This window comes from Crocodylus porosus, unplaced genomic scaffold, assembly GCF_001723895.1.
Source record: "Crocodylus porosus isolate Cpor-Errol unplaced genomic scaffold, CroPor_comp1, whole genome shotgun sequence".
Classification (NCBI taxonomy): Eukaryota; Metazoa; Chordata; order Crocodylia; family Crocodylidae; genus Crocodylus; species Crocodylus porosus.
In genome coordinates, this window is record NW_017728906.1 from 202,627,937 (window position 1) to 202,651,818 (window position 23,882).

At 53.4% G+C, this 23,882-nt stretch overlaps 1 protein-coding gene across 2 annotated transcripts in view; it reads left to right on the top strand.

The window, feature by feature from the left end:
- Positions 1-6,623: 6,623 nt before the first annotated feature.
- PLEKHB1 (pleckstrin homology domain containing B1) overlaps positions 6,624-23,882 on the top strand; it is a 32,709-nt gene continuing 15,450 nt past the window's right edge. The window contains exons 1-4 of one of the 2 annotated variants that reach the window (XM_019530536.1): positions 6,624-6,699; positions 7,588-7,648; positions 9,353-9,505; positions 16,032-16,134. In XM_019530536.1, coding sequence (XP_019386081.1) covers positions 7,612-7,648; positions 9,353-9,505; positions 16,032-16,134 — 293 coding nt within the window. In that variant the 5' untranslated portion in view covers positions 6,624-6,699; positions 7,588-7,611. Of the gene's footprint in view, positions 6,700-7,145; positions 7,361-7,587; positions 7,649-9,352; positions 9,506-16,031; positions 16,135-23,882 lie in introns of those variants that run through there. The other variant, XM_019530535.1, reaches the window with a different exon arrangement.

Sequence of the window (23,882 nt, forward strand, 5' to 3'; positions counted from 1 at the left end):
CACATATTTGTTGGATTGGATTATTAATTCAGGACACTGTAAGCATTTCACTCTGTGGCAGAAGGCCACTTCTGTTTCTCCCCAAAAACTCTGCTCTGTGACAATTTGATTAGGATGGGCCCAGCAGAGGATACACACTTTACCCTATCTCTTTGGGTACAGCTGGATACAGTCCTGAGGGAGGGGGGAAACTTGCTCCCTCTGCCTAGGTGACTGGCATCACATACCTGGGCCAGGGGCTTGGGCTCCCTGAGGAGCTAAGAACTGCCAGTCTGCCCAGCAACTAGTGATGTATTTCAGATTGGTTGGCTGACAGCCAACAGGTGCTGGCCTCCATTGGACCAGGTAAATGATGTCATAAGGGCTATATAAGTTAAGGACTGCTCAGGAGGAGGGGGCAGCAGCCACGAGGAAGGCTCAGAGAGATAGAAGAGCTGAACCATCTGAAACTTGCTCTTTCTCTCAAAACTCATGATAAATGAACTGCCTGCCTCCAGAGGGAATCTCCACCTGCCTCTGGATGATATTTGTGAGTAAGCTACCTGAGATCTAAGTAGATATATAGCTTGTGGTAACTCAGATGTGTGATCAAAGGCGACCCCAGCCACCTTGTTTGCTCTGTGGGATTTCTCTGATATTGCTCTACCCTGTACCCTATTCCAACCCTACCCCTTGTAACCAATAAAGTTATCCTTTGTACCTAGCGTGGGAGACTTATTGGGAGTGGGTCTAGATTATGCCTTGGGGTCCCTTTGGTTCGGCTGACTAAGGGAGACCACTACTTGTGCTTCCGACTGAGGGAAGCACCCCCAAGTGCTTGAAGTAAGTCAAGTACCCTCAAGGGCTTGAGGGCCTGTGTTACCCAGGGGAAGCAGAGCCAGAATCAAGCCCAGCCCTGGGTGGTGGCAGTTTTTACCGCGGGCTAGCGGCTGTGATCCAGGAAGGGGGTTGGCCAAACGTGAGGTGCCCCCAGGGAGGCACTCGGAGCCTGGAAGGTGGTCAGGCACAGTGAGGTGGGTGGCTCAATGCAGGACCACCCCCTACTGGCCCGCCACACACTCAACCAAATTTATTTTACTGGGCTGGCTCGCCCCTGAGCTTGTTCAACCTTGTTGTGCTGCTTCGCTCCTCGGTTCAGTCCCTTTAGGTGGGCTGTGACTCCCACCCTCCTAAGCCGGTCCCTGGGCTTTTAGTAGCATGCTCTCACCGTCTTTAAGCCTCTGGCAGCCCACTGCCGCTATCTCTGGGCTTCTGGTGGGCTGCTGATGAACACTCAGTGCTGCCCTGGCACTAATTCTGGTCTCTAGCCTCCCCCCTAGCCATGTCTGTGCCTTTTTAACAACAGCATCAACCAATGTGAAGCCTCAGTCACTTCACTGCTGAGCCGTTCCTTGCAGACATTTCTGCATCTCAGTACGGACCAGGCTTTGTTCCCTTCGAGAGGAGTGAGCTCTTGTCCTCCAGGTCCTGCGGATCTCCTTCTCCTCCAGTCCAGCCCGGAGCCTGCCTTATATATCTCTCTGCCCCACCACTTCTGGTCACCTGACCTGGGGTTCCCTCCAATGTGTGCAGTCATTTTCTATTGACCTAATTAGCAGGCTACCTGGTTTGCTCTGCTGCAGCCAATCCCTGCCCCTCTCCAGAGCTTTCCTTTTACTGTAATGGCCTCATTACAAAAAGGTTGCATGGTTTTAAGAGTCAAGCAGTGGGCTAGAAAACTCATTTCTTCCTTTTACCGTAACGGGATAATGGCCCCATTACAAAAGCGTCTAGCAATGAGCTAGAAAGGTACCGTGGCAGTGACTTTCTGGAAGGATACAAGTAGTGTAAGACTGCATTTGCCTTGACCAAAGGGAAGGAAGTTGCAGGAACTGAGACCTGATGCAATGAGAACCTGGATGTGGATTTTAGCCATGCGGCTGGACGGGGAAGGCTGAGTATTGGAGGGACTAGACAAAAAGAACCTGTAGGATTTCAGTATATTCGGCATGTGAGGATGAAGACGGAGGTCCAAGCCAGAGGGGACGCATCCTGTGGGCCTGTGTGACAACAGTATTTGTCTCTAGGCCAAGAAAGGAAGTCATAGGGATGGCAGAGTAAGGGCAACAGTTGAGCCACATCACGGTTGAAATGACCCACTGCTGGGCCCTCTCCATCTCAGTCTTGCTGGCCCGCTCACTCCTATGCCAGAGCTAAGCCCTCTCTACGGCGGCTGCTCTTCCCCAAGCAGCGGGCGCAGCTCGGCCTCCAACACCCATCAGGAGGTCTTTCCACCAGATCCATTCGCCAGGGGTTTCTCGTGGTGTTTGCCAAGTGCTTCCCTGCACAGCAGCCTTCTCTAAGACCACCCCTCCCCATCCGAGCCAGTCCCCCTTCATCAGTACCAGGTGCTCACTCATTTCTGAGCAGCCCCCTTGCTGGCTAATCACTTCTGGGTGGGCTGGGATGGACACAGTCCAATTGAAACAGGTCATCATGAGGAGATGGAGTCTGCCGCGGAGGGTGTCTATACACATGCTCCAGTGTGGAGGGGGGACGCTTTAATTAGAGCAGCTCTGAGAGCCACTGTAATTAAAGTGCCTGCAATGTCATGTATATTCAGTGATTCCCACTTGAAAATGGTGGTGGGAGCACTTTAACTAAAGCTTGTTTGACAAACTTTAGTTAAAGTGTCCCTGCCATCATTCTGAAATGCCGGGATGTTGAATACACATGACGCAGAAGGCTGCTGGAGTGCACTAATTGCTATACTCCAGCAGAGTATAATTAGCACGTGCCGCAGCAGAGGTCTGTCACATGTATAGATGCCCAGAGTCCTGTAGGACTGAAACTGAACTTCACAGGGCGCCTCGACTTGTGTGCTCCCTGTTTTCTGGGAGCCAAAGCTGCTGATGGTTTGGAGTCTGAATCACAAAATGCTCCAAAGGCAGCAAAGCTGTGTTCAAGTGCGGGAAGTACCTAAGCCCTCTGAAAAAAGCCCAGCCCAAAGTGTCTCTGATGGGGCACCCGAAATACCCAATTTTGGGTATGATTGACTGTGACTTCATTGTCCCTCAGCTCCCTGGCTCTCCTGGGGGATAATGGCACCCCCTCATCTCACACAGCAGGTGTTACGATAATCAGTTCATTCACACCTCCAATGCGCTCAGCTACCGTCATGCTGAATACTACCGTGAAGCCGCCGAGAGAACTAATCAGTCCACCCTCTGCGCAGGCTTTGAACGCCGTGCAAGAAATAAGACAGGAGGACACACGTTGAACAGCAACATATGGAGTGGCAGCTCATTAAGGAAGCTCGGTCCAACCTGTGCTCCAAGAGCAGCGGGGATCCACCGGAGAAAAGGAATAATGTGCGGTGCTGCAATTAAAAGCTGTGCTTCAATGCATATACTGAGCGAAGGCTGTATGGGCAGCTGTGATTCCGGCGTTCCCAAACTTTCCGGGACTTGACTTTGCAGCTGAAATGATCTCTTAAGGCAGGAGTTTTGCGGGTGTTCTTGTGTAATCATAAGGATTACGTTCTAACGAAGCAGAATCATGCATCTTTTACAATGTCCCCTGCTGTACTGGGGCACAACATCATGCTAGGATATGACATCTGGGGTCTGAAGGTGATTGGGAAACTCACTCAGTCCCTTCCACCAGCTACTAAGTTCATTCTTTTCCCATTTGGAGGGAAAGTATGATTTCAGCTTCCCTTTTCGGAAGCCCAGCAGCCTCATCCTTCAGTCCCTCCTCATTCAGACTCCTGATTTATAGGATTATCCCCATTGAGCAAAAAGACACTACTTGCATGAGTAAGGAGTGTAGCATCAAGCCCCAGGACTGTTATTTGACAGGTAGCAGCAGGGTACAGCAGATTGATCAAGGCTTGTCCAGCTGTGGTTGATGAACAAGCTCAAACGAATCCATCTGCTTGGAGTGTTTTAGGCTGAGCAAAGGAGGTGAGGCACTGCGCTGTGCAGCACGAGTGCTGACGGAAAGGGATTGCAACAACGGAAACAGCATGTTGGCCTCCATTTTCTCTAGCCATAGCTTTCCCTTAGTGCACAGGTAGCTCTTTGGCGGTCAGGAGCATGGCAGTGAGCAGGAACGGTCCATACAGGCCCTTTTTCCTTGCTGATATGTCAAACTGCTCCAGAGGAAGCATCTTATATGGCTCACATTGGTCAATGAGAAGAAGAGTCTGGAGACAGACCGAAGCTGCAGGGTAGAGGTGGTCCTCAGCCTTTGACGGCTTCAGTCCCCACAGACGGCAAGGCCTGGCAGGCATCACATCACCAGCCTCAGTGCACACTTTGGAGGAGAATCTAGTTTTTCCACAGGCAATGCGGTGTAGCGGTCGGGGCATGAGGCAAGGCCTTGGGAGACCAGTTCCCCACTCAGAAACTGGTCTACCAGATCACCTGGGGCGAGGCGCTTCCCCTCTCTGTGGCTTAGTTGCCCATTGTTGGTCTGATCTATTTGCACTGCCTCCCCGCTGGGACGCTCGTGATGGGTGTGCCGCATCTGGCAAGCTGAGGTCTTGCAGCAGTACCCTAACAGCGACCACGCTCACTTGAATGATTTACGTTATGGCTTTCCGTCTCCTTGACTAGGTCTCTGCACCTCTCTTGCTGCTGCTGCTATTTAGCACAGCCCCCATGTTGCTCACTTGGGTAAGGAGGAGGGGAGTGAGGAGGTTGAGAGCTACATTTAAAGTTCTGCAGGAAAAAAAGGACAATATTTTCCTTTTAAGTCAAATGTACCGACGTCCACGCGGTATTTTTTCCCCCCTTTCCCCTTGGTTGCTGTGTCTCAGCAGTGTCAATAGCCATTCCTAACCACGGGAACCTGGCAAGGCTGCATGCCTCTTTGTCGCACCCATAGCTACAGTGCCAGCAGCAGAAGCTGTTGGCTCAATATTGCTGGGAGGTGTTTTCCTAGCTTCTCCCAAACATAAGGACTGTTCCTTCTTGAAGCCTCCTCCTCAGTCACACAGCAAGGCAGAGTAAAAGACTAGAGAGTTCATTCAGTGGGCTGGGAGAGGAAAGGCAATAGGACGCACCTGTTGGGATGGGTCTCAACCCAACCCTGGAAGCTGAAATTAGGGAGAAGCCATGTCATGGGGCAGGTCTCACTACTGGGTGTCAGGAAACCTATTCCCACTTCTGCTGCCAAGTCTCTTTGCAGCCTTGGCCAAGTCATATGTACCTCTCAGTGCTTACAGGATCGACAGGGATGCTGGGAGACCCATGAAACATGTACACTGGCATGATTTACACTGGTTTTGTAAACCGATGTAAACAGCACCGGGAGCCCCTGCGGACAGATAGGCGGCAATCCCATGGTAGCTGCTCACGCCGGTGCTCTTAAATGCCTTGCTTCGAGGCGGCGGGGAGCCGATACCGGTTGCCCTGGGGTAGCTGTGGACAAACGGTGCTTTTCCCCCAGGGCAATTCTTTATCGGATTCAAGTACACTACACTGCTGCAGGGGTCCGCATTATCTGCCAGCCCCTCGCCTGCCCTGGTTGAACGGCTGATTGCACTGATGCAGACGAACTGTGTGTTCGAGCCTGTAATGAGCTCGAGTTTGTGAAGTGCCTCGTGGGGAAACGTTGCTGCTCTGCTAGGGCTGGCGTCTTGGAAGAGCTCCTCCGAGTCTGTAATAATCCATGGCTGGTAGGGAGGCAGAAGTGGACTCTGCCCATACGAGCCTGCCACACAAGACTGGGTGCCAGCTCCCCACATCACGTCTGGGCACCACTGATTTGGCGCAGGCAGGCCGTATGGGTCACGGACAGCTGTTCCTAGCCCCTGGCAGCAACAGCACACAACAGCACACCCACCCTCTGCAGCGCTAAGCATGTCCCACATCTTTACCGCAGCTGGCTATGGACATCCTCCCACGTCCCTGCTTATTCTTCTCAGCTGCGAAACATCCTCCCAGGGGAAGCCCCATACCAGGGGACCCTCCCAACCAGACTGGGAGCGAAGGGAACAATCCTGCGAGGGCCCGAGTGGGTTGTGGGTGCAAGGCTGGGGCCCGTCCATTTCTTATGGCTGTGACTTCAGCATAGGTCGCTGTTTCTATTCCCTAAAATACATATGCATGCCTAAGGGCAGGCCATTCTTTCCTGCGATTTCCTCCTTTGCTGGCTCCCGGGGCATCATCTCTGCTGAGGAGCCGAAGCCCAGCTAAAAATAACCTGCTGGGTCTGTGCAAGGGTCCCACCGTGGAGACATCCAGTGGCTCCTGCCGGACATGCCCAGATCAGGAGGCGTTTATATAACCCTGCTCCAGCCTGTGCTTGCCACGCAGTGCCAGCTTGCAGAAAAAACCTGAAGCAACAAACCAGCAAATAGATGGGGAGGAGGGGGGGCCCTAACCGCTAATCCAGCCACCTGCTTTTTTTTTTTTTTTTAATCCCTGCCCTGAGCACATCCAAGTTGCAAAATAATTGGATTTTTTTTTTTTTTTGCAATGAAGGGACTAGAGTCCAGAGAGTCTCCTTTGCATGCTGGGGGATGTAGTGTGAGCAGGGCTGGCTGTGCAGGGGTGGGCATGGGGTTGCAAACTACAGCTCCCAGCGTGCTGGGCTGCACAGGGGGGAGGAAGGGGGTGGCTGAGAGCAGGCTTCTGCCTGCCTGGAGAGGTTTATTCGGCTGATCCTGGCGTCACAGAGCCAGGGCTCCTGGCTGCTGCTGCAAACTCCCAGGTAAAGGATGCAGGTGTGCTGGGGGGTGCGGAGCATCAGCTCCCCTGCAGCCCCTGGAGGTAGGGGCAGGGTGGGAGTTGGCTTTGCTGGCAGGTGGGGGCTACATGCCCCTGGACTGGCACTGCCAGCACCAGCCCCCAGATGCTTTGCAAAAGCATGGAGTGGGGGGGTGCTGGTGATGCCAGGGCATGTGGCAGGGGCAGGTGCGGCGGCTGTCTCTGGCACCCTGAGTGTGCATGTGACTGTGTTGCCGTGCCAAGAGAGCCCTGCTCCTGCACAGCCTGGGGGGGGGCGGGTGTGCACGATTGTGTCTCTGGGTCAGGATTGTTGCCTTCTTTGCTGCCCTGCCCCTCCACACGTGGGTGCATCCCCCCCGCCCAGTGGCACATCATCCCCAGCCGCTGTCCCTCTTTCTTAATGCGGAGTGCAAAGGCCAGAGTGGATCCCCCCCGCGCTCCTGCTCTTGCCCAAGTTGTGCAAAGAGCCCGTTTTCCTCCCGTCGGAGAAAACCACAGCCCCCGCTGCGATGGAAAGTTACCGGGCTGTTTGGGGACGCGTGGCTGCGCCTTCAGGGATGTTCTGGATTTCTCTGCTGATAGGCACCGTTTAGCGCCTAATCCCTAAATCACAGTAAGATTAAGGGTGCGGGGGCAAGGAAAAGGTACTTGCGGTCGTTTTTTCTCTCTCTCCCTTCACTCGTGTTGCACGGATGATGAAAAGCTACAGCTGTTGCATCTGGATTGGAGACCAAAGGACCTGTTTTCTGCTCGCTTTTCCAAGTTTCAGGGAGGCAGCCGGGGTGGGCAAGCGGCTGCGTTTGCAGCGAGGACAGACCCCTCTGTGGCTGCTGGTTTTAACTCCCTGCCTTTGATGTTCCTCCCTCCCTAGATTTTGGAAAGTCCTTCTGGAGCCATGGCCTTGATGAAGAGCGGCTGGCTTTGGAGACAGAGTAAGTGCAGGCTGTAATTTTGCGGCTGCAGGGTGGGGTGGATGGGGTTGTCTTATTCTTAGGACATGGCAGAGGATAATGTGGTTTCTGTCTCTCGTCATGCGGGCTGGGCAGCCGGCCGAAACAACGGGCAGACTGCGCTGCAAGTGCTTCGACTTCTCCAGCGAAAGCAAGAAGGGCAGGCTTCGGCTGGAGGATTTCGTGCCCGGAGTGGCCTTAAGCGCATTTGAGCCCAGTTTGGTCTCTAGCAGCTGTGGATTTGGGCAGCCCTTTACCCTGAAGCAATCACTAGTCGTGGGACTTGAGCCGCGATTTACGGAGCGTCCTTCTGTGGCCTGGGGGATTCAGGAGTTGGGCCAGGCAGTGCCATCTGGCTTCGAAAATCCCCTGCGGTATTTTTGTTTGAGGAAGCCCAGCTCTGTGCTGCGCTTCTGAGAAGGGCAGTGCCCTGGCACCGATCCCTTGGGCAGCATCTGCCCAGGGCATCCTCCTGTCCTGTGCTGGACGTGGCAGACGGGACCGGGTGGCCATGATCTGTAGGCCACAGCTTGTCCCCTTGCTTGCCCTGGGGACGAAGGCATTCACACAAGCCAGTCTGCTCAGGTAGGGCATTCCTCTCCCGGGGCATTCACAGCTGACTCCAAGGGGAAGTTTTTCTATCCCACGCAGCCCCGGTGTGGGGGAGAAGGTTGTGCCTGTCTGTTGGTGACAGGTTTTATTTTTAAAGCTGTCACTTCCAGGCCTGAACTAAAACCCTCCGGACTTCCCTCCGGAGATGTTATTTTTATGACACCGGGCCCATTCTCTTTGCAGCTATGACAGGTAGGCACGAGAGGGGGGCGTGAATCACAGCCTTTCTGGGCCGGTTGTATTCTTCGTTAGCGCTGCCCAGTGTCAGCCACAACTCCGAGTGCAAAGCAGGATAGGGTCTGAAGCAGGGGTCTCCATCGAGACAGAAAGGGTCCCCAAGCCCCAGCGGGCCCGGGCAAAGGATGCAAACGCCCAGGTGAAGGGAAGCAGATGGGGGCAGAGGGATGACTGATTTCCTCCAGGAAGGGGCTGCTTGCCATGCTGGCCTCCAGCCCAGGGTCAGAGGAGATGGAGCACAGTGTCCCGGGCTGAAGTGGAGCAAAAGGGGGAGTAGGTTGTGCCAGCGGCAGGGCTGTGGGAGGGGTGGCAGGGACAAAGCACAATTCAGCCCGTTCTGCTGCTGGGCCGCGGGCGCCGGTCCCGAAGGAATGGAGTGGGAGACGGGGCCGAGATCACGAGCTCGCGTCAACCCTGCCGCGCGGCTCTCGGGGCCTGTTCGGCCAAAGGCTTTTGCAGCCGGTTCTTGCTCTCTGCTTGATGCGTTCCCCACCTGGGCACGTGCCGGGCGTCTCCTGTAGGACAAACCGGAGACATTTGAGTCCTGACAGGGCGAGATGATGATACCCAGTCCTGGGGGATGCTCTGATTTAGCAGCCAGAGGCAGGAGGAGATCGAATGGCTGGAAGTCGATGTCAGCAAAACTGGCTCCGGCACCGAGGGGTCGGGCCAGCAGCGTGTCGGGAAGGCGCGTGCCCGCAGGCGTGGGGAGAGCCAGCGGTCAGCCGTATTGCCCCGTCAGCAGCCCTGGGGCCAGGGGAGGGAGCATGCCACAAGCTGGCTGGCAGGAGCCTGCTTTCATGTCCCCTTTGCCCTCTTTCTTCCTTGTCCCCTCAGGCTCCATTCTGCGGCGTTGGAAGAGGAACTGGTTTGTCCTGTGGCTGGATGGCAGCCTGGTGTACTACCAGGACGAGACCCAGCGGGACATGGAGGGAAGGGTCCACATCAAGTTCAACTGCCGGGGTGTCAAGACGGGCCGCGAATGCAGAGGTGAGCTGGCTTCTCCGGGGGTGACACTGTCAGGAATGGGATGTGTGACTGTCCGGGGGGTGTCCCACGCGTGCTGGCTGTCTGCGTTGAGTGGGATCACTCCTAGCACAGGGGACTTGGTCTAGTACAGGGCTGAACTTCCGACTGGTCCTCAGTCAGTACTGCTCTCAGCTCCTCCATAGACCACACTGCGCTATACAGAAGACGTAAATGCCATTATTCTCCATTGCACAGGTGGGGAAACTGAGGCACGGAGCAATGGCGCCCCCCCCTAATCCATGACAACCTCCTGCCCCTCCCAACCCAAGGGGAGCTGAGTCCTTTGGGCGCTTCTAAACTTTAGAGTCTTAAACGGGACAGCTATGTGTTGTCTCCAGTACCCAAATTTCTCTCTCAATGTCCTGACGCCCATCATGCTGGGATCATCTGATCCCAGCAGTCTTTCCTGCCCACATGCAGGGGCGCTGGACCTGACGATCCATAAGGTCCCTCCCAGTCCCTAATGACTATGAAACTATAAATCTCTGCCTGCCTTTGCCTCCTTGTACTCTCTGGGATGCAAGGACCGTTCTGGAGGGGTGAGGCCAGGTTGCCTCCCTGCACCTCTTTCCTGGAAAGGCCTTTCATGAAACAACAAATGGGACTTCACCGTTGCTTGCTGATGTCTGATGTTAACTGTTCCACGTATCAGATCTTGGCAGAGCACAATCAAACCCAAGCCGATGTTTTGGACCTCAGTTCCGCCCCCCAAATCCATTTTCTTTTCTCTAAAACTCCATGTTTACTGACACCGCAGTTGTCCCCTAAACTCATGCTATGAAAATGCAGCAGCGATTAGTCTGCTGGAGGGATTGACACTAAGCTCGTTACCCTGACGACTAAATTAGATGCCATTTATGTCTTGACATGAGGGTTTCCACCTGCGAAGTACACAAAGCGGCGCTTGGTCCTTGTGTTGATGGTGATAATGACTGATTTGGGACCTGAACTCCTTGTTGATAATAGATGCTACTTGAATCAATAAAGGTGGCTGAGCATACGTATAAGAGGACCGCATAATGAATGTTTTCTAGAGCATGTCCAGGGCAGTTGAACATACTCTGCAGGGGCTGTGGATCCTGTTTGCTCTTGGATGAAAAGACAGTGTCTCTTCCCATTGTATTGTGGTTCACATGATTCAATATGTGGTACCACAGTCCTGACTCATCAGTTGTATTCTCCCTCTGATAAGCGAAACAAAGGGGATACAGAGCTCAAGCAGAACCAGCTTGTATGGTACAAAGACCCTTTCTTGGGCTTCTAGCGGCAGTACGGACACGCGTTCCTGTACGGTCCTCTGCAGGTCTCAAGGCACTTTGCCATGGAGAAGCAGATTTCTTTCGGTAGCTCAGGCTATGGGTCGATTCCATTTTAAAACTCTGGTTTGTTCTTACTGAACTTTTTGGTTTGGAAAAAAACATCAGGTTGACCTTAAAGCTGCAAGAATCACTCAGAGTAATGGAGAAGATCTCTGCCATAATTTAAGAAATATACTTCATAGTGGGCTTGAGTGATAGGTCATAAAAGAGAAACGTGACTTCGTTTCTTCCCTAAAGTTTCTTGTCACCTTCTTCCTCGTGACGGTTTGCCATTTCCCTGTCCTGCTTCCAGAGCTCAATCTCTTTGCAGAGCTCATGTGGCCCCGGTTAACAAAGCTGGACTGCAATGCATCTTCCTGTCTTTAAAACTTAAAATGCAGTGGGCGCTTCTACCTATGCATTCATGCTCCTTAGTTACTGCACATTAAGCTTAGTGCCTGGAATAACAGGTACTAACTCACCGTGCAGTTACTGGTGCTACTGTGTAGTAGTGCTAGCATGCACCATTTAGTGACACTAGTGCACAGTAGACTAATTCTGCTGCACATTAGCACATTATCACGGCTTTTGCCCCGATATGCTAATGCGCAGTAGAATCAGTCTACTCCGCATTTAGCATCTTGTATAGACACACCCAGTATCTCCATTTTCTCTCTCTTGCTTCCTCCCTTCTTCCCTCCCTTCCAGCTCAGTAGCAACAATGGGGCCAAGTGTAGTCTTGTCACTGATTTAGTTTCTATGATCTAATGTTTTCCAAGTGAAAACCACAGTTCTTTGGCAGATATCTGCAGCACCTGGGTTTTAAGGGGATCATCTATCCAAGGTATTGTTCAGGTCCAGGCCTACTTACCTTCCAAGATTAGACAAAATTGGGTGCATCCATTCCAACATAGCTACCCTTATTTTCTCATTACTTAGAGTAGATTGGAGCCACAAGACCCTACAGTAATACAAACCACTGTACCACATGCATCCAAATCAGAGCCACTGAAAAATCAATATGTCTACGTGCTTACAAATGACAGACGCAGCAAAGACACAGTTGCAAATGCGTCCTCCAAACTTCTGCTGACAATCGCTGATATTTCCGTATTGACATTCATTGCAAACAAAGCTACGCAACATTTTTGGGAGAAAAGATAGCAATCAAGTTAAAGTACAGAAAGAGATGTTAAAAATGGTTTCCAACTATCTGTAGGTCAAAGTTAGGGCTATTGCACAGTATTGAAAAGCTTTTTTGGGGGGGAAGTTGTTAATATTATGTGGGGCAGAGTCAGATTCAAGAGGCCCCTCATTATTTTCTTCCTTGTTCTTTAGTACTCGGCTCATGCAAATATATAGGCCAGATCTCTGCTTTTGAGGGGTGCAGACCACGTTTTTGGTCCATTAGCAACTGATGTTTTGTTGGCCTGGTTATCCGTGTGTCTGCTGCCTGATTACATGGGTTTAAGGTTCAGTGCGGAAACAGGCAGCAGGAGAAAAATGGCTCCAGGTAGCCATTTCTTGGCAAGTACTTATGAGTTGGTAGGGAACAAAGGCAGGATCATTAACTTTATTGATTTTTAGTCTACAACCAGTCTACAAGACTAATTTGGAGCATAAATAGAGGGGAACAAAGAACCCAGCATGGTTTGAAGAGGTACGATGCTGTGTCAGAGGAAGGGGGAGACATTTAGGGAGACCAGGTAGAAATGAGACCTAGAGAGAGGAGCCCATTGTGGGGCATCTGAAGAGGTTGAGCCTGCTTAGGTCACCATCATGGGTTGGAAGGACTCAAGAGACAAGCGTGCATGCTCTTTTGGGGCTTTTCCCCCTTTTAATATTTTGAACCTATATAAGCAGCGCTTGTGCTGTATTTGATCACTGTAAACCACTGGTCAGAGGCTCCGGAAGGGAAGAGATGTAGGTACCCACGCTGTAGGCGGACCTGCTGAGTAGGAACAGTTGTCCCATGGCGAACGTCAGCCTCAGGCGAATGTGAGCGGGGGGATTGCGGCATTCCACCTTGAAAGAGCGAAAAAGAAAAAGGCGTGACGTCTGGCGCCTGAGGCCGGCCTGGCCTCTGTGCCCCTCTCCATGGGCCATCCCTTCCAACCCTTGATGCTTCTGGTACACTTCCATAATACCATGAGTGTTAAGGAGGGCAAATGCTCAGCATCTTGCATCACCTTTGCCCAGGAGATCGCCGTCTAACCGTTCCCATCGTGGCTACAAATGCACAGTGCCCAGGCACCGTGGTGAGCTGTATAATAGAAACGTGGGCATTGATAAACTAGGAGAACATTAAAGAGCAGTGGGTTACTTTCATAAGCAAGCTACTTACAGAGCCAATTCCCAGGGCACAAGGTAGTCCAGGAAGGGGAAGACCATATTTGCCAAGCGGGTTAGTCCCGCTGTGCCTGTACTTGCTGGAGCTCGTGCAGCATTCCTAAGGCACGCCAGGGAGGTGACGGCTGACCCGACTTGACTGTACAGTCCTGCCTCCTGGGGGCTCCTGCATTTCTGCTTACCTCTGGAGTGTGAAGATGAAGAGCCCAGCAAGTTATCCTTCGGCAGCTCTGGTTCTCTGTGCTCCTGCTCGCTTGACTCATGCTTGGGCTCTCTCAGGGAGTGTTGATGGCTTCTTCCTTCTCCAGAGGCTAGATCAGGGGACTGGGAGTCAGCACCCCTGGAGCCCAATTAGTCTATCGTTTTGCTTGCAGCATCTTCCCTTTGGCTTCAGGGCACCCTCAGGATGATGAGCTATAAGGATTCTGCCACAGGCTTCCTGCTTGAGGAAGTCATTTAGCCCCCAGGGCCTCAGCTCCCCTTCTGTAGCCTAGTAATAGGAGCGCCTCTGCCCTGTACAGGGCGGCTGTGAGAGTCCATCATTTACTTTTGCAAATTTGCTTCAAGATTCACAGAGGAAAGTGGCTACAGAAGTGCAAGCCCTCCTGTCGCTAGGTTGCTGCTCCCACAGCAGGGCTGTGGCTTGGGAGTGAGGGGCAATGGCAGGGGCATATCAGGGCTGCTCAGTGCCACAAAGCGCGGGAATGGGACACGCGCAGCTGGACCCGCGTCCTGGCGAGCGAAAGGGCCAGGGAGAGCCCTGATTTCCCACGATAAAAAATCCAAAATTAAACACCAACATTTATAGGTAGTTAGATTGCATTTTCCTGTAGTGATTGAGGCACTGGCAGGTTTCCAAAAAGCTTTACAATTGTAAATGTATAAATAAAACATTGTGTTCAACTGATACACGATACACACACACACATATACATATATATGTATGTGTGTGTCTGTGTCTGTATATATACACACACACATACATATATATATAGTGTGGCATTTCATTTTAATCATGGATTTGGGGGGTTTTAATCAGAGAATTTGCAGTTTTTAAACAGAAAATCAGGATCCCTGCTTCTCATTCCAAGGGATCATCTGTTATGTGGCAATAAGGGTCCAAAACTGTGTTGAATCTCTCCCCTTCCCCAGCTCTTGGCTGTTGCACGGAGCGGACAACAGCCCCGTGGTTAAGGTGCTGGCCGGGGGGCTCTGCCCAGACCCCGCGGGCACTGGCCTCCATGTGCTTTGGTTACCTCTGGTCCCTGCAGAACCAGGCTGAGGCACATTGCTGGCACTCTTGGAAACAAGCTGCGTTCGCTGCACGTGACCAGAGGTTTCAGCCTCTGCACCCCGCTGACTTCCACCCTTGGGGGAGTCTCGAGTAGTGGCTCTTGCTGCAAGCTCCCTCCTGCAGCAGTGCCTTGCACTGCTGATGCCCGCTTGCCTCCTGGCAGTATTTCTCCATGTTCCTTTTATCTGTCTTTAGAGGAGGAGATTGTAGAGTTGATCCGCTGGCGTCTGGTATGGGACGGGCTCTTCTGCTGCTTCCCAGACGCATCTGCAGTAGCGAGTCCCAGCAGGGTTTAGAGCGTGGGGCAGCTCCGTGTGTGTGTACAGGGGGAACGCCCTCTTCTGAGGGCACAGGGAACAGAGCAGAGAGCCATGCCTGTCTAGGAGGCAGGATGCCTTGCCCCTGGAAAGGGTCTGCCCTGGCCTGGACCTCTCCCCCCACCCCTGCTTGCTCCCCAGGGTAGCTGTGCTGCAGGGGCTCTGGACTGGTGGCTGCAGAGCAGCCTTCAGGAGTAGAGAGGCGGTTTCTCCCTGTGTTGTGTCTCCTTCCTTGGCAAGCGTCTGCCACTCCCAGCGCTTCTGTGCTGGAAACCTGGAGGCAGGAGGAAAGTAGCAGTCATGGCTGTGCCTTGGTACATAGGGTAAGAGAAAGGCCCCTTTGACAGAGCCATCGGGCACAATTCCAGATGAGCCCAGCTCTCAAGCTTTAGGCCTGTCCTGGGTCTGGAGGCAAGTTCAGGGGCATCAAAGTGATTCTTGTCCCAGTGGGAATCCAGGACTTTCCAGGGTCTCCTGGAGCCCGTGGATGCCTGGGCTAGGATGTGCCACATGGACACCCCAAAGAGGCGGCAGCAGCCTGAGCTCTTCCTGGACCATGCTGCCAACATGGCTCAGCACCGGTTTGGCAAGATACCATCCGGTGGCTCCTTGGCTGCTTTTTGCTAGGAGTGAAAACTGCGCGAGGCTTGCAGGATGTTGTCTTCTGCCCACTGAGCCCCTGGGCTTTGTTTCCGCCGGAGGCGAGTCAGCCGCCAGGGGTTGGGGGAGAAGGAGATATTCTGGGTGCATGGTTTGCTGAGCCCGGTTCAGCGTCTAGGAACCAGGGCTTGGGACGCGCACCCTGGCTCTGCCTCTCACCCCATGACAGATGCGGCGCGGCCTGCCGAGAGCCTGAGGCCGTAGCTCTGCGAAGCGCTAACTGCCTCCTCCGTCTCCGTGGGGCGTCACCTCTGAAAGTGGCCCTTCCTAAATCAGCCCAGCCAAAGCCACAGCTTGTCGTGGTAGCGAGACGAGGGGTGAGCAGGTCTTCCGGAGGCAACGATAACGGGAGGGGGGGGACCCTGATAGCCCAAAGAGGAGAAGGAACAAGCCTCCGAGCATAAGACTTGTGTACAGGTGGCCACGGCCGTGCTGCGCAGGGCAAGGCCCTCGTACCACGCAGGGGATGTGTCATGGGTAGGCTCCAGGCAGGGTGTTTGAGGCTTGCTCTGTTGCATCTCCCCTCATTGCTGGCTGCCCCTCTAACCTGCTGGTGCTTTGACTTCCAGACGTGCAGCCCCCCGAAGGGAAGAGCCGCGACTGCCTGATGGTCATCATGCTGAGAGATGGCTCCAAAGTGACCCTGTGCGCCGAGAGCGAGGACGACGCCGTGTGAGTGACTGTGGGTGCTGCGTGGGCAGCGGGGGTGCCCCGTCTCTCACCTGCTCTTTCTCCTGGGTGTTTTAACTCTGTTTCCCGATCAGGGAACTAAAACCTAGCAAAGGCATAAACAGCCCTGCAATATTACAACAGACTCCATCTCCCAAAAGACAGCACGTTTCCACTGGGGTCCCCGGGGACAGGAGTCATGCGTTGTTTTAATGGAGCTCGCTATAAACACAGAGTAAGGCGCGTGCCTTGGTTTGACAGGCAGAACTTGGTTTGCTGCACAGAGAAAGGAGACCTGGACTGGCATTTAGAGAGATGAGCTTGCAGACACAGCTTCCTGCAGCTCTCTCTTTCCCTAGCAGCTTGCAGGATCTTCAACCAGGGTGCCACAGCACCCTGGGGTGCCTTGAGATCCTTTCAAGGGTGCTGCGGGAGGCGTGCAAATGTGTTTCACAAGATAAATCCAGATATTTTAAATAGAAGCCCATAGCTCTGAGGTTTCTGAGTTCTTTGCAACAGAAAAAACTGCCCTAGTAGTTTTCACTACTTTTTTGACTACAGAAAAATAAGAGCTGGCATTTGCCCAGGGATGCTGCGAGTCCATTCAGGTGTGCCGCGAGTCTTAAGGAGGTTGAGCTCCCAGCTGCATTGTCTGTGCAGCTCTGTATGAGCACACTTGCCTGCAAGCTAAATAGCTTTGGTTCAGCAAAGAGACCGGACGGCAATGCTGGAAGAAGAGGGCAGGGGGAAGTACGCTGGGTGTGCTGCCTCTTGGAGGAGGCATTAAAGGTTGCTCGTGGCTGCCTCTTACCATCTCAGGATCAGATCGGTGCCCTAGCTGCTGCTCTCTGTGCTTTATAGCACAGGTTTTAATATGCCAGGTGGGATTCATTGGCAGCTTGGCATCTGTCAAAACCTAGGGTTCAGCTTGCAGTCTTGCAGCAGCTGGTACCTGCAGTCGAGATAGATGCCCCCCAGACCTGAGAAGCCATGCGGAGATAGTGCCCCTGTGAGATGGGAGACAATTAACGCATGAGATGAAGTAACCTGCCCCGAATCTGTGGCACAGAGGGAAACCAAAAGCAGATGCCTTGTGTCTCAGGCCACGTACAAGCAGTACATTTCTACCCGGAGGACTGCCACTTTCTTGGTAGAAATTGCCAGCGCACGGGCATCCATTCACAGTCTCGCTGAGGAAATAGGCCCTAGCAGTGAGGAAGATCTTCCACCCTGACACCTGGGAGGTCTCCCCCGCGAGAGCGTTTCTCTCGCTAGAACGAGCGCCTGTGCGCTTGACTCCTCTGTGATCGGGGAGTCCAGCTGCAGCTTCCCCTGTGCCCCCCCTCGCCTGGGGTGACCCCACTCTGCTGGGGGCGAGAGCGATTGCCCCACTACCTTCCCCAGAGCCTGGGGAAGGTGTGGGGAGCAGGAGAGAGGGGGTGTCTGCAGGCGGGGACACCTGGACAGTCCCTCTCTTGGGCAGCTTTCGACTGCTGCTGATTTCCCAGAAACCGACGGTGACAAAAATGAACACTTGCTTCACGGCCTCAGTCAAGTCACTTAGCCACAAGATCATCCTTTCTGCCAGAAGGCAGCGCACGCAGCTGTCTTCGTTATCTTAGTATCCTGTCCTCCAGATTGTGGGATGTGTTGTCCTCCTCGCCTGAAGGACTGCTTTTCAAAGTGGACTTTTCGAGGGGCTCAATACAAGCAGGGGATGTATGCTAAGATTTGTACACTTCGGTATCTTTTTTTCAATCAATTTGTCATTTTCTCCCTTTTCCGTTCCTGCTACCATGCAGGCCCATACCCTCCTCCCTGCAGATCACTGTTGGTTCAGAAATGTCATTTGTAAAATACTTTGGGAGCAAAGGCACCGAGAGAGATGGAAAATCTTACTGGCCATTTGGGGTTTTAATTAAAGTAATTTAGAGCAGGAAGGAGCCACTTATAACATGAAATAGAATGAAACGTCTTCTGAAAGGCGGATAAACCCCTCCTGTTTAACCAATATACACAAGCTGGCAGAAAGATTTGTGTTGGGCTGAAAGGGGCCTTAATGGAAAAATTCAGATGACAAATTCTGTTTGGGTTTCTTTTTACTCGTTAAGGGCTTGCCTTTCCTCTTTATTTTCCTCTTTACTTTCCCCACACTTTTGTCTCCTCTGAAAAGGAGTGTGACAGGCTGGCTGGCAGTGACCTGGCCCAGGGGTTTTAAAAAGGCAAAAGATGACTGGAGGACTTGGGATTCCCTTTCCGCACCAATCAGGCCCCAGAGACTCACCCCCACCCCGTGTCCCGATTGGCCCCATGGGTCACCTGGAGGGGGATAAAAGGGGCAGCGTGGGCTGACTCGGGGGAGACCAGCGAGGGACACCAAGCAAGGAGCTTCACAGAGCTGGCAAGAGCTGAGCCGGCAGGGAGGGAGCAGTGCCCCGGAAGAGCCTGAAAGAGCAGGACCTGCAGGCAGCAGTGGGGCCCTCAGCAGCGCGGCGCGCGGCCGGCAGGAGAGGCCCCCGCTGGGCTCCAGGATCCCTGGGAGAGGCTGCAGCCAGCAGGAGAGGCTCCCCCGCTCCAGCCAGGATCTGAGCAGTACCTGAGAGGTTCCCAGCTCTGCGTCCAGCTCCTCCAGTCAGAGGCCAGGCAGCTCGACGTGAGGCCGGGCTCCGGGAAGGTCAAGACTGGAGCAGGCTGGAGCAGTGCTACCAGTGGCGGCTGTGTGGCAACCAGCAAGAACAGTTGCCAAAGTCCTGTGGGAAAAGTACTTCTCCACGTTTGGGCTGCCCGCAAGAATCCACTCCGATCAGGGGCGAGATTTTGAGAGCCGGTTGTTGTGTGAAGTACTGACAGTGGCTGGCATACAGAAAACAAGGACTACACCCTACCACCCCCAAGGGGATCCCCAACCCGAGCGCTTCAGTCGCACACTCTTGAACATGCTGGGTACCCTCCAGCAGGAACAGAAGGCCGCGTGGAGCCAGCATATCGCATACCTGGTGCATGCCTACAACTCCACTAGGAATGATGCCACGGGGGTCAGTCCGAATTTACTCATGTTCGTGAGGGAGCCCCGGTTACCCATAGATTTGTGCTTTGGGGTAGAATGAGTCTACCAACAACATTTGACTCATGGTCAGTGTGCACAACAGCTTCGGGACTGTCTCCATCGTGCGTACCGACTGGCAACTGAAACTGCTGGAAGAAACCAGCAATTCCATAAGTGGCTTTATGATGCTCGCGTGCATGAGCAGAGGTTACAAGAAGGAGACCGGGTGTTGCTGCGAAACCTGGGGTTAACTGGGAGACACAAAATTGCTGATCGGTGGCGGGCTGAACCCTATACAATGGTGCGACAACTGGGAGACCTCCCAGTACACGAGATCTCCCCTGAGTCGGGACGGGGTTGAAGTCGCGTGCTCCACCGGAACCTCCTGCTGCCTATTGGCAAATTGGTGGGGCCTCCTCCACCCTAGAGAGAGCCCCGAGAAGAGAGGCCTAGGTCTCCCCGTAGAAGGAGGCCTCGCGCCACCCAGCCGGCAGGTGTACCTGCAGCTCCCCCGGAGGACTCGGACTGTGACTCTGACGGGTGGCGCCCTGCTGACTTTCACCCGAGCTTAGGACCTGCCAGTCCTCAGGGCGAAGGGGAGATGGGGACTGCTGCTCGTGGGGCCCCTCCTGGCGAGACCGAAGGAGAAAACATCCCCACGCCTCTACCTGCCAGTGGGGCAGACTGCTCCAGTGAGAGGGAACCTGAGCTGCCGGGGCCCTCATGCAGTCCTGCCCCAGACCAAATCCCATGACCAAAGCAGGAGCTTCGACCAGTCCGTCGCTTCACCTACGATGCTCTGGGGGTGCTGGGGGAGGTCCCCATTGCTGCCCCTTGGGTCCAGTAGTCCTCCAGGCTGAGGCCTGCGCTTCACTGGAGTCGGCAAGGGGATCCGTGGGGGAGGATGTGACGGGCTGGCTGGCAGTGACCTGGCCCAGGGGTTTTGAAAGGGCAAAAGATGATTGGAGGGCTTGGGATTCCCTTTCCACACCAATCAGGCCCCAGAGACTCACCCCCACCCCGTGTCCCGATTGGCCCCATGGGTCACCTGGAGGGGGATAAAAGGGGCAGCGTGGGCTGACTCGGGGGAGACCAGCGAGGGACACCAAGGAAGGAGCTTCACAGAGCTGGCAAGAGCTGAGCCGGCGGGGTGGGAGCAGTGCCCTGGAAGAGCCTGAAAGAGCAGGACCTGCAGGCAGCAGTGGGACCCTCAGCAGCGCGGCGTGGGGCCGGCAGGAGAGGCCCCCGCTGGGCTCCAGGATCCCTGGGAGAGGCTGCAGCCAGCAGGAGAGGCTCCCCTGCTCCAGCCAGGATCTGAGCAGCGACCTGAGAGGTTCCCAGCTCTGCGTCCAGCTCCTCCAGTCAGAGGCCAGGCAGCTTGACGTGAGGCCGGGCTCCGGGAAGGTCAAGACCCCTCGCAAACTGGAGCAATGCTACTGGTGGTGGCTGTGTGGTATGTTCCTGCCTACCACAGGGGAGATCTGGGTTCAAGTCCTACCTAATGTGGCTTGGGGTGAGTGAGTTAACAAGAAGCAAAACTTCTTGCAGTGGAAAGGGGCCATTGTGTTTTCTCCCCCTCCAGGTACCAAGGCCCTACGTTTCCTTGTCATTTGACATTTTGTATTTTGTACCTTTTTATATTTCACCAACCCGTATTGTTTGCTCTGCTGTTTGTGTTTTCTATTTTGTTAACCCTGTTTTGTCAATGATTGTAAGTGTCTAACCTTTGTTGAATCCTGCCCCTTGGCGTATTGTACTGTCCACTGTACCCTCTGATTTATGCCTGTCATGTTCCCAGTATTAAAAGGTATTTGGTTAAGTCCCCATTGGTGGTCTGGCTCTGCTCTATAGGGGACGAGAGTCCCTACCCCTCCCACAGTGTGTGTGCACCTGCTTTGATCCCTTCAATTGGAGAGGGGGCACCTCTTGGAGTATCACCCAGGTTACAGGAGGAAAAGTCAAAAAAACAAACCCTAAACTGGGGAGAGGGCCCCTCCAAATTTAAAACCCAAATTTAGTTTGGTCAAGAAAACAAACATGCAGATTAAATGTAAAAGTCATTTTGTCCATTCCCCGCCACAAAAAATGGACTCTGATTTTCCTCTTGGGCCTGATATGAGCCAGACGTCAAGGGGGGAAGGATCTTTTACGAGATCTCAAGTCACAACAAGCAATTCAAGCTTTCTTCCTGGGAAAGGGAAATGTTGTAGTTTGGTGAACTTGAGCTGTGAGTTGCAGTGAAGAGTGTCCCATTGGACTAACTTTAGGGCCACATCTATATCTTGGCTCCTGCCTTATTACCCATCGGTGTATAATGCTGCTCACATAGCTGATGTCCATTTAAAATACACTGAGACCAAATCCATCTCGGGTCCACGCCAGCCGTGTGTTGCAGCTGAATTACACCCTCTTTGCAACTCACCCCTCCGGCGTGTGTTTTTCCCCTTCCTTTTTTCTAGGTAAGAAGGGAAGGGATTTACATCCTCTTAAAGGGGATAATCATGGACAAGACATGAGCAGAATACGTCACGCACTGCCATGCAGCTCCCAAGGGTGAGCTAGCAAGGAATTAGATAGAGCATAGTGGGGGCTGCCAGGGAGCATTCGACTTGCGGGGAGGGATGGCAAACACCTGGCTCGGGGCATGCAGCCCACAGCCAGTAGTGTGATGGCAATGTAAGCCTGGCTCGCACCTGCGTCAATCCATCCCAGCAAGCAAAAGCCAGGGGGAACACTGCTGGGTGCTGGGGTCTGGAGACAGGCCATCTGAAGCCATCACAGAAGGGTGTGGTTGTAGTTGTCCACAGGTCTTGTCCTTCGCCATCAAATGACTGAAAACTAGTTTCAGTGAGTGTGTCTACGTGCAGGGTTGCCAACTTTCACGATTTTTGGCATTGTTTTTAAAGTCTGCATTTTGGGAATGTGAAAACCATAGCTCTTTCTTATATATATTTATAGAAAAGAAAGAGCTATGTTTTTCATGTTCCTGAAACACAGACCAACGGCAAAAATCATGCAAGTTGGCAATACTGTACATGAGATGTTTACTGTGGAGCCGGCTAATTAGCTCTGCAGTAAAGTGTCATTGTCTACATGTGCAGTACTGTTAGGCCAGAGCAAACTAATTAACTTCGCCGTAGGATAGTACTGCCAGACACAAGTACAGCGGACTTATTTACTCCACTTCACTGCATGTGTAGACGCTGCCCCCGCTGCCCTTGTGCCGCAGCCAACCCCTCCACAACACGCTGAGCTAGGGTGGAGCAGCTCTATGCTGGCAGGCTGACCCCCAGCCCCTCTGCCAACCAGGGCTGCTCCAACCTGGTTCAGTGTACTGCGTTTGCAGGCACATGTACAAATGTGGTACCCGGGAGCAATACGCTGTGGCACAAAGTGCGCCGGAGTTTATTCATTTGCATTAATTGCACGTCTAGACGCACCCAGTTAGTACCAATTAAATCTCATGCTTCTGGGCTTCAGCCATGCTTCTCCAGGGGTCAGGAAGGAATTCAGCCCCGTACCGCCTGCCGTTGGCCCCATGCATTTAGGAGGGCACAGCCTTTCTCTGAAGCATGGATCATAGCAGGAGAGGGTGGAGCAGTGCCCAGAGGTGGCACAGAGAATCTGCTTTCTTAGATGCTGGTGCCTGTGTCTTCCCCTGCTCCTCGTCCAGTGGATTATCATCCCTGGGGCCTGGAAGGAAGGGGCTCCCCATCTTCTGCTGGTGGCACCCAACCGTTTAGCCTTTAATGTGACTCAAGTAATTGGACTCAGCAGAGTGGTAACTGGGTGCAGCGTAATGGCCTGCGATGTGGAGATGTCCAGCTGCCTGATCCAATGGCTCCTTCTGTCCCTAAAGCCTAGGAAAAGGAGGCTCCATAACTTCAGGAGCGTTACAAATCCCCAATTCCACTGTGTCAAGAGGAAGGATGGACCAGGGGTTACCATGGGAGGTGGGAGATGCAGAATGGATCCCCCGACTCTGCCACAGGCTGGTTTTCTTCCTGACTCCAGATTTGGAGAGCGGTCTGACCCCAATAGAAGAGCAAACCCTACAGTCAGGAACCTGTGAGTTGTCTGGTACCGGCAGAAGCATCAGTGCATCCCAATCAATACCTCCCAGCCTTTGCCATGGCCAAAACCCAATTCTCCTTTCCCAAAGCCACTTGCATTTGTGAGAGGGGAAAGCATCCTTCCTGCCCCAGCTGGTAATCAGCAAGAGCCACGCGGGAGGGGAATACCAGTCGCCTTCTCTTCTACAAGAGCTAGCGTTGCACCGAGTCTGCAGACCGCAAGTGCGTGCTTCCACATCGCTGCCACCAAGAGGTGCGCCCAAACCCGCTGCTCTGTTCGACCACCCTTTGCACCAGTGTCTCCATTTCAGTCTCAAAGCGATGCAGTTTCCTGGCCCCATAGCTTTGTTTGGAAGGTCAGTCCAAAACATTACCTCTCAGAGAAGTTTAGACATCTGAAGAATTTATTTTTAAATTACAATATTTATTCGAGTCTAAGATGAGGTCCTGCCCCACACACATTTAATATGGGGGGGCTCCTAGTCTTAGAATCAAGTATAAGGGCAATAGGGGAGGGCAGGCGGCTGGAGCCAGAGCTGCAGCTGCTGCCTGCTTCCCCCCATCCATCCTCGCGCTGTTTCTGCACCCCACCATCTCCCCCCTCAGCCTCTTCTCCTTATCTCTACCCCCCC